Source organism: Thunnus thynnus, chromosome 5, assembly GCF_963924715.1.
Source record: "Thunnus thynnus chromosome 5, fThuThy2.1, whole genome shotgun sequence".
Lineage (NCBI taxonomy): Eukaryota > Metazoa > Chordata > Actinopteri > Scombriformes > Scombridae > Thunnus > Thunnus thynnus.
Window position 1 is genome coordinate 32,300,234 of NC_089521.1, and position 11,211 is coordinate 32,311,444.

The 11,211-nt window shown below is 38.5% G+C and overlaps 1 protein-coding gene across 1 annotated transcript; it reads right to left on the reverse strand.

Annotated features, from left to right (window-relative positions):
• Positions 1-446: 446 nt before the first annotated feature.
• Positions 447-10,952, reverse strand: LOC137183782 (CD5 antigen-like). Its single transcript, XM_067591083.1, is given in 8 exon segments — positions 447-1,185; positions 1,322-1,645; positions 2,250-2,543; positions 2,913-3,271; positions 5,096-5,180; positions 6,394-6,426; positions 6,993-7,062; positions 10,944-10,952. Coding segments are annotated over 8 exon segments (1,521 nt in total). The 3' UTR covers positions 447-838.
• Between the last annotated feature and the right edge of the window lie 259 nt (positions 10,953-11,211).

Sequence of the window (11,211 nt, forward strand, 5' to 3'; positions counted from 1 at the left end):
CAAATTTGTTTTTCAGCTAAAACAGCCAGAATGTGCAATAGCTTCTTTCCACAAGCCATAAGACTCATGAACAGCCAAGCACCTTAAACCTATACATGCAAAAAAAAAGAAATCTACCTTTTAAATTGTTTTATACCATCTTCAATAATTTATGCCTTTTTTTTTTGCACTTGCATGGTTCATACTCTCAGTTGCAAACACTTCACTACATATCACACACTGGGGTTTCTGTCCCTTTTTGTTCTCAATGTACAAAAATCCACATTTTGAATACTCTGGGTCATTTTTGCGCTTCGCCATCTTGCCTCCGAACATCAACAAAAACTTAAAGTGAATGTTAATCAAATGATGGTTACCATGGCTACGGTGCAAGACTGCTGCATGTCTCTGACACATGCCTGTCAAAATATTTTTCTTTCAAAATAAAAGACAAGTCCAACATCAGATGCGCATTAAATATTTATTTATTTTTTGGGTCGCGACCCACTAGTTGAGAATCACTGCCTTAGAGGGTCTTTTAGTACAACCAAACACTGAACGAGACTTATTTAGGTGACCAAAATATTACAATTAACTTTCATGAACTGAAAACACACTGTGAAATACCAGCATCGACACCTATACACTAAGGTTAAGTTATTTTATCAACATTGTCGCCATAGTAGCAACTTGTTAGTCACAAGGTAGTCATGTCCTAAAGCATAACCTGCTTTATTTTCAAATTTAAATTAAATGGGACCATAATTTACAAAATGAACATCATGCTGTATTGAAGAAGACTTGAAACTAATGATTGAGACTATATACTCATTAGGAAAGTGTTTAATGGGGTAATAAATCAAATCAGAATTAAGGTCATGTTTCTCGTAGTCTCTGCAGTGGTGGACAAAAACTTGAGATGGAGATCATCTGAGCAGGTGATCTCCAGGTGAGAGGGGGAGAGATGTCGGTCTACACATTCCCTCACAGCAAAGCCATCTTCCACACAGGGAATATGGATCGACAGAACACGTTTACGTTCACTTTCCACTTTTCCTGTTGAAAGAGCTGCTCCACAGTTCAGCTCCGTACACACTGCAGCTGCAGCCTCCATGGACAAGTCATCCACTGGTTTCCAGTGTCCCTGGTATTTCACCTCCAGTGTACCTGCACAGTGACTTGCTCCTCCAACCAACCTGACAGGCTCTGAACAGAGACAAAAGAGTCGTCAGTAAAACAAGAGAGTCATCAGTAATCAGTAAAACAAGAGTAATCAGTAAGACAAGAGAGTCATCAGTAAAAGAATAAAGTGAGTTGAACAAAACAAATCCTCCTCTTCTACCTGAGCACGTGAGTCCAACAGCTTTGCCAGATGAGCAGGTGTTTCTAGTCGAGTCTGATTTTCCACAGTCCTGGAGAGCAGACTCATGGCCTCCACACTGGAACTCTTCGGTCCACATTGGAGCATCCACTCCTCCATAGAGCGCACCCTGGAGGACTGAAGGAGCCCCACAGCCAAGCTCCCTACAGACCACCTCTGCATCCTGCTGGTCAAAGTCAGCTTCACACACTGAGGACCACGTCTGGTTAGACCGGTCAAGCTGGTTAGACTTCACCTCCAGTCTGCCTGAACACAGACTGGTTCCATTCACCAGCCTGACAGAGTCTGGAGAGACATAGAGAACAATATTTTATTAAAAACAATTCATTAGATTAGGAAGAAAAGCTATTCCATGGATTCACTGGACATTGAGAAAATTAAGAATAAAAACATCTCTGTAACATTAAATACATCAATTAAGATCAAACCTTAATCTGATAAATTTATCAGTTAAATTTAATCATTATTTCAGAGACATGCGGTACATTGCCAGTATCTCCACATTTCTTAGCAAAGGTCTGCAAGTAGCACTGTTCTTTGCAAACATCTCATTACCAATATTTGGCCATTTACCATACTACCCAAAGCAAACACAGGTTGCCTGCATTAATATGTTGGTACTTTAAAACCTTGATAACAATCACTGCCTTCAGATTGATGAAAACTACACTGGTGTTCCATGAGATTCACTTCTTTCCTGGAATCATGAACACAAACAACATCTGCTGATGGTTTGAAGCCTCCAGGAACAAGTCCACATCTCTACTCTTTAGGGTTTCATTGTCCTGATAACTGTACAGTTCAGTCCAATGGCATCCACTGACAGTCACTGTTACAGAGGAAGGAAAAGAGAGATTACTGTCATAGATGATGTTATTGTTGGGCTTACCTGAGCAGGTGATCTCCATGATGTCAGAGAAAGACGAATTTTTTACTACACAGTCCCTCAGATCAGCTCCATGCCTAATACACATAGTATCCATGTGCCATAAAGTTCTGTTTGATGAATCCTCTCCTATTCCCATTAAAAGAGCAGAGCCACAGTCCAACTGCCTACAGACTTCAACTGCTGACTTCAGGGTCCAGCGTGAGTCCATGTAACTCACTGGTTTCCAGTCTCCCTGGTGTTTCACCTCCAGCATACCTGCACAGCGACTGCCTCCCCCCACCAGCCTGACAGGCTCTGAACAGAAACAGTGAGAGCCATCGGTAAAATGAGAGAGTCGTCAGTAAAATGAGAGAGTCATCAGTAAAATGAGAATCATCAGTAAAACAAGAGAGCCATCAGTAAAACAAGAGAATCGTCAGTAAAATGATGACCCTGTAGAAGGCCACAACCCGAAACGCGTCAGTCAACTAATAAAGCTGTTCTTCATACTACAAGTGTTGCTGGAGTTCTCATCTCTCTAGACTTCTTTCCCTTCTCCGTGCACCTTGTAAGTAGGTGAAGTTGTGCCAGAGACCCTTACTCTGCATCTAAGACAAGTGAGTCGTCATTAAAAGAATAAAGTGAGTTTAATTAGAATAGAAATGAATATTCCTCCTCTTCTACCTGAGCACGTGAGTCCAACAGCTTTGCCAGATGAGCAGGTGTTTCTAGTTGAGTCTGATTTTCCACAGTCCTGGAGAGCAGACTCATGGCCAGCACAATGGAACTCTTTGGTCCACATTGGAGCATCCACTCCTCCATAGAGCGACCCCTGGAGGACCGAAGGAGCCCCACAGCCAAGCTCCCTACAGACCACCTCTGCATCCTGCTGGTCAAAGTCAGCTTCACACACTGAGGACCACGTCCGGTTAGACTGGTCAAGCTGGTTAGACTTCACCTCCAGTCTGCCTGAACACAGACTGGTTCCATTCACCAGCCTGACAGAGTCTGGAGAGACACAGAGAGCAATATTTTATTAAAAACTATCCATTAGATTAGGGGGAAAAGCTTTTCCATGGATCACAAACATCCATGCATACTGTGTTGAGGATGGAAGGATGACTGTTACACACTGTGTGTAGATTACTGCAAACTAAATGCAGTCCTGCATAAAGATGCCTTCCTTTGACCAGAATAGAGGAGTGCCTGACTGACCTGAAGGAGTCTCTGTGGCACTAAACACTGGACCTGGCCAATGGGTATTTGTAGGACAACATTGACCCCTGTGATCAAGAGAATGTGACCTTCACAAAACCTACCTACCTGAGACCTACCTGACCTTTGAGCAGATGCCCTTTAGCCTGACAAACACTCCTGCAACCTTCCCGCACCTGATGCAAAGGTGCCTGGGTGAAAAAGTGAATGATTACCTCCTAATAAACTTGGATGATTTGACAATCTATTCCCCTCCTCTTGACAATCACCTACAGCACATAAGAGCAGGTTTTGGAGAGACTTCAACTGTACAGCCTCAAGCTTCAGCCCCAGTGGAAGCTCTTATTTGTAAACATTTGTTATCAGTCACTGCAAACTGGTGTATAAGGCTGGAGACAGACATGTACTCTCTAATTAGAGATCTGTTTCTTTTCTTTCACTGTTCACTAAAATAGTGGAAAAATATTCTATAAAAGATTAGAAGGCTTTGATATGTAAGTTGTTATTGTTTTGTATTGTTTTGTTTGTTTTGTTCTGATGGTTTTGTCTTGATTGTTTTGGTTTGTTTGTTTTGATTGTTTTGTTTTTGATTGTTTTATTTTTGTTGTTTGAAGTTACCAAATATAACGTGTGTTAAAATGGTTGGCATTATAAGCTGCAGCTTCAGCCTTCACCTTTTTTTCAGACTGCAGAAAAAAACAAAACTTTAAGTTGGGTTATTTTGCTGTTTAAGTCTCTTTTTACACGTGTTTATGTATGTATAAACAAAGAATTTGTACATGCAGACTGGAAAAAAACATACAAATGAAATAAAGTTTAATAATAAAAGTTTAATAAATAAATAAAGTTTAAAAAAAATAATCTAAATGTTACCAAAACTGCAAAAGCATTTTAGGAGACCCTTATCCAACCTTTGTCTGCCCAGAGAGGATCCTCACTTACAGCTGTTCACTCACTGGGTTTTCTTTTCTCCCAAACACAAACACCAAAGAGGTGGGCATCCAGTCCCTTGGCTTTGAATCAACTGCTGTGAAATACGGGCCCTGGTCTCGAATTTAGTGTGCATCTCAGAATCACTGTGAGGAATCACGCTGTGAGTTAAACCAAAACTAAACCCAGTTTTATCTCACAGTGAGACTGTGAGCTCTTAATGAAGCTTCAACATTGACTTTCAGCAGCAGAAGGATGACTTCTGGACAGAGTCAGATGTCACTGTTTTAACACTTTGTCTGATACGAAGTAGAAATTATGATGACATCTTGTCGTTCTCCTGGTTGCAGTTTGGAGTATTAGACGGCAGTAAAATTTGAAATGCAGAAAATAGCACCATATTGTCATGTGTATTGGCATATAATAAAGTTGTATAAATCTCATGATGATCAATGATATTTTCCATAATGGCTTTCCCTTAGAGAGAGAGACAGATGTCCCCGATGGTCTTACCTGAGCAGGTGATTTCCACAACAGAGGAAGAGATCACTGCTGTTGCACACTTTCCCAGAGGAGATCCAGACCGAACACAGTCGGTGAGGTAAAGGCTCATTGCCTTTCTGCTTGAGGTGGATATTTTGCGTGCTGAAATAGCATAGCCACAGTCCAGACGTCTACAAATAGCAGCTGTGTCATACAGAGACCAGCTAGACAGGACGTACACCGGGATCCACTCCTCCTCGTTCTTCATCTCCAGTGTTCCTGCACAGCGACCAGATCCTCCCACCAATCTGACCTCATCAGACTCTGAAAAAACACAAGATCAGTAAAGTAAAAAAGAGATTCATCCATCAGTAAAACAATTAAGTGAGTTTCATTAGAACAGACATGACACTACAGCTGCTTTTCTACCTGATACACTAAACACTTACACTGTTTAAAGTATTATTGCCATAAAAGGAAACAAGGGTTTTACATTTCCACACTCAGTTTATGGTTGTTATGTTAAAACTACTGTCTGTGTTTCCACTGAATGTCTCTGCCCCTTATTAATACTTTAAACTAAACACTGTGTGCCATTCATTGTTCTGGAAACATATATGGTAGTTTCGGTTTAATGACCATAAATCAGGGTTGGAAAATTCACCTATTTTATTTGTATAGTTATATTCCTTCAAACTAAACACTAAACACCAAAACATTATTTGGAAACACAGATGATGTACCACTTGTTTCTTCTTATTACCATAAAATTGAGAAGAATCAAATTTTATAGCCCTGATTCATGGTTATTACATTAAAACTGTCGTATTAACATGTCATGTATCTGCCGCTTAGTGTTTTGTTTAAGCTAACATAGCCATAAAGTTAAGTAGAAAATGGTGGTTTAGCATTTTACAGCCCTGATGATTGGTTATTACATGGAAATGACCATGTTTCCAGCCAGTGACTGTGGCCTTTGGCGGATATTTTAAAATACTGTAATCATAGAATTAAACAGAAACAGGCAGTTAAGCCCTTTGACACAATTCATGGTTATAACACAGAAACGACCACTTGTTTCAAGGTACTGACTCAGACCATTAGTGTTTAGTTTAAAGGGTTGTTACCATTAAATTAAGAGAAAACAGGTTCCCCTTTTCAACCCTTATTCATGGTTATGATACAACATCTATCATCTGTGTTTCCAGGTAAGCAACTATAGAATTAAAGGTAGAATTTTGACGGTAATTTATCTGATATTATGAATAAATATATATGATATATATGACACTATCTTCCTAATACAATCTTACTATTGTGAGCAGACAGCCATTAAACTCCAAAATAACCACTAGTCTAATATTTAATATCAAGATAATACCAGGCTATTACCTCTGTAATTACCATGGTAATAACCCTTTATTACAAGATATTACCCCCTTATTATTTTGTTATTACCAAACTGGAATGTAAAGTGCTGCAGCTTTCTTTTTCATTTCTTCATTTATAGATTTCTTTATTTATAGACTTTCCATACCTGTGTAAGTGTGGGTTTCCTCTGCTTGGAAACCTGTGTCAGAAAATTAGAATAGAAACAGTGAGGCAGTTTTATGATTTGACCAAAGCTTTGGACAGATTAGAACAACATCTTAATGGAAACACACTGGTTAATACACAGACTGATTAATGTGAAGTTAACTGAGCAGATTGGTTACAACAGGTCTTTCTCTCACAATTCGCGATTTCAATGTGCTTTATTGGCATAAGGGAATAAACAGTACGTAGTTTTCATTTTTAAAAGCTAAAACACTCAAGGGGATGGTTAGAGGAGTCTTACCCAAGTCTGACCTGAGTCGTAGATGAGTCCTACCTGAGTCTTATCTGAGTCTTACCCAAGTCTGACTCGAATCTGACCCCAGTCTGAGTCTGAGTCTTACCTGAGTCTTTACTGAGTTTTATCCAAGTCTCACCCAAGTTGTAGAAGAATCCAACCTGAGTCTTATCTGAGTAGTCTTTCCCGAGTTTTACCAGAGTTTTTAGTTACTCTTACCTGAATCCAAACTGTTTTACCTGAGTCTTTATTGAGTCTTAGATGAGTCCTACCTGAGTCCAATCTGAGTTCTAGCTGAGTCTGACCTGAGCTACAGAGCAACATCATCAACAGCAGCAGCAGGAGATCCATGTCCAGTCTGAGTTCAGTCCTGTGCTGTTAATCAGAGGGTACAAACAAGCATTCAGTAAAGGATAAGTAGTGGATCCTCCAATGAGAAACTGCCTGAAAACACAGTCCCTGAACATACAAGCTTTCACTAGAGAGTTTACAGATGCACACTTTAATGTACAATCTTACAAAACTTAAATTACCGGAACAAGACTTCGTTCTGAAGCACATGTTTATGAATGATATAATACTCCATATATAGCCAGGGTTCTAAAGCAGCATTGTTACTGTTAAAACTCACATTCAGAGAAACTTTAGAAACACTTGACTGGCAGGACGACAGAGCGAGCTTCCAAAAATCTGGATTGTTCCAGGAAACGTGCCTTCATCTCAGCTGACTGTAAATATTGAATTTCATAAAGTGGCACAAACCTCAAAATGTCTTTATCCGCCTCTCTGTGTCCTGGAAGATACAGCAGCGTCTGATCACATTACAATGACAGAGAGTCAGAGCGCAGAGTGGACAAATGGACCATCAGGACAGACAGTCAGACAGTCAGACAAACAGACGCCCAGGTTAAACTTGAACAAACAGACGTCAGAAAAAACTGATGGTCAGCAAGCAGATGTCATCAAACAGTGTTTGAGCTCCACCTCAAGATCCATAAACACTCTGCCTGCAGCTCTTTATTACGACAAAATGTATTATTAAAAATTATTATTATTGTTATTATTATTATTGAAAAAAGGACACTGGTACTGCGAAAGATCAGAGCACTACAGACAAAAAGTAAATATTTGAACTTCAAGGTTCATTCTTGACCTCAGAAACAGCAGCCTGGTGCTCAACACAAGCTCCATTTACTTTGTGATTCCAGGGCTTTCACATCCACATCTTGTGGTCTTCCTCAGTGGATGGAGTTACTAGTTGTAATGGAGATGGTTTGGTCTACGTTGCAACATATATGACAACCGAAAGCATTACATGGTTTATACTTATTTTTTAATATTTCCTTTTCTTTTATCATCCTGCTCCCTCTGATATGTTCATGGACACAAGTTATGTCTGTTTCAATAAAGTTTATTGGAAACAATAAAGATGTCGTTGTTTACCAGGCAGGAGGCTCTGATGAAAGGCCCTATCCAGGTGCATTGTGGGAAATAACGGTCAGGATGTCTCCACCTCTGCTGCACATATTTGGACCATTCTGTTTTTAATCTGTCTCACACTCCTCCAACTACTTTATATCAGAGACATTGTTAACACTGTTTAAGTTAACATTTTCCATTTCTTTATATGTACCATAAACCTGAACCACAGTCTGAACAAGGGATGAACTACAGAGTTTGACTGTCCGACTGTTCTGACTGTAAAAACTGATCAAACATGCAGTGACCTGATGATTAAAACATCAAAATCCTTTATGTTACAACCAAAAGTAATTTTAAAACCATATAAAAATTAATTATCTGCTTTACACAAGTATAAACATAGAATACGATATACAGCAACTATACATCTGTTCTAAAAATCTGAGTTATGGCACATTATGCTCAAGGTTTAATTTCAAAATGTTTTTTAAAATGATTTCTCTGAATTCTACATCCAGTTACAGAGGTAAACCATTAGTTTCTCTAAAAGATAATTAGCCGGCAATGTTTGAAAAACCCAGAAGGTCAGCAGACCTATTGCTGTTCTGACAGTATTTCCAGAATCCCCAAAAACTCTTCTAACCATCTGGATTAAAAAAAAAAAAAATAGTCCACTGCACGATAAAGAAGATTTTTAACTTGTGACTCTGTTTCCTATCCATATAGCTGACAAGCTGCCATCTTTGTTTTGATACAGAAGGAGAGTAGCAACTGGAGAAACAGGTTAAAAATCTTTCTTATGATTCAGCAGGCGAAATATTTTTTCATCCAGATGGTTAAAAGAGTCTTTGAGGATTCTGAAACAAGCTTTTGGGTTTTCAAACATTGCAGATTAATTATTTTTTTGGAGTAACCGATAATTACATCTGTGACCTGAATGTATGCTAATACATGAGAGGCACAAACTGGGCCTAGGATGCTACATGATACATGCTAAAAGCAGCTGGGATATTTTCTTCTTCTCTTGTTCCTGTCTGTCACAGCAGCTCCGGGTTCATCAGTTTGAATCTTCAGATGGACGTTTGGTTCCTCAACTCCTTTTCTACCTGGAGCATTTGCTGCAGCTCCAGGATTTCGTGATGAAGTTGGTCTTGTTTAGTTTTCTTAGATTTTCAGATTTCCTCAGCTGAACGCTCCTCAGAGACGCTCTGTGGCTCTTCCATTTAGTGGGAACCTCCACAGCCTCCAGTTTTTTACTCTCTGCCTGTAGGATGTTATGAATCAAAACATAATTTAACTGAAAAAGAGACAATTTGATAAATATTATAAAAATATTTTCTGTCATTTATTACCAAATATTTTAATTATTGATGTATAATTTAAACAAAAACTTGCAAAACATCATTAAAATGTTGAAAGAAACCAGAATTACCTGACAAGTGCAGACATGATGAAAACAAGCAGAATTGGAAATATCATAAACTGGTCATTTCAAAAACAACAGTAAAGTCGAAATATTTTGATTATCAGTGACATTAAACCTTCACACTTCATCCACTTTGTTTACTCTTCTTCCTGTCATCTTTTAAACCTCATCTCATCATGTTACTCTTGCTCTCGTCTTTTTTAGACTCCTGTTTTTTTATGTCTGACTCTTCTCCACATCTTCTATGTTTCAGTGTTCCAACTCCTTCATTTCCTCCTCTCTTCTCCACTTCTCTTTTATCTTCTCGCTCCTCTCATCATGGAGAAGTCAGGAAGTTTTGAGTGATGAACTCAAACGTATTGTTGGTTTGGATCTGCACGAGACATTTGTTGATAATAAGAAAATATAGAATAAAGCTTTTTGTGCTGTCGTCTTTGTTTCTTGTATTCCTCTTTTCTTTTGATGAACACACATGGAGCACAGTGTGGTTATTGTATTTGGGGAACAGCAGGAGTAACCTGCTCTTCTTTTGCATTCAGCTGCTGTGGAATAATACGTTTCTCAAAACTGGAGCTGAATTTTAGTCAGCATGTTTTATGAAAAATAAACAACATTTTAATAAAGTCTGCAGTGAAAAACAGTGAACATACCCTTAAAGGATTAGGATTCCAATATTTTTCAAGTAATTTTACTTTTATCAAAGTAATATTAAAAGTGTGGTACCAGTACTTCTATTTCAGTGGTATTTAAACTGTGAGATTAAACTGAAAAGGCTCTGAATTTCTTTCAAATCAGAATAAAAAAATATATTCATATCGATGATCTTTGGATGGTACTTTCTTTTCATGTTTTCCTCATTATTTAAAAAAAAATTACCTTTAAAGGCTCAAAGTACTTGAAAAGTACAATGAAAAGTACTTGGACAACAAGACTTCTGTTTTCTTTTGTATGGATGATGAACCTTTGTGTGTTTGGGTGTTGATAGAAAAATCCATGTATTAGTTAAGTAGGTATGGTCATATGTATGTATATATTTGGCGGCAGGGCCTTGAGGGCAACATTATGATAGTCATATGGACATCATGGTCATCATGTGGAAGGGAGAGCTCTGTAAAGCTTTGTCTAGGTCTGTTAGAAGGAATCTGTAAACAACTAAAGGTGCCTCCCAAGGGCATCAAGGCCGTCAATATATACTAGTGACTTTCCTTTGTCTTGTCAGAATTCTCCACGGAGACTCTGCGGACTCTCCGTGTCTGCAACATATGTTCTGTTTGAATTAAAGAGACGCTTGACTTCAACCAACCTCAGTCTATTGATAAACAAACTCATATCTATTGATAAACTGAAACAAACTCTTCTGCCAAATGATTGTCACATCTTGCATTTACAGGGAAAATGCGTGTTGTACCGTCTCCATCATTACTGCAACGCATCCTGCTATCACACACACACACACACACACACACACACACACACACACACACACTGAAAACAATGAGATTCTTGTCCTAAATATTTATTCTGTCGATTTATTTGTGAATAATAATATAAATGAATACAGTTCAATCTTCATGATCAAATACTGGACACAATCTCACAGCTTGATTATCAAAATTACATTCATAAAATACAAAACTGTCTCATTCACATTCATATTAGTACATCAGCTCTCAGTT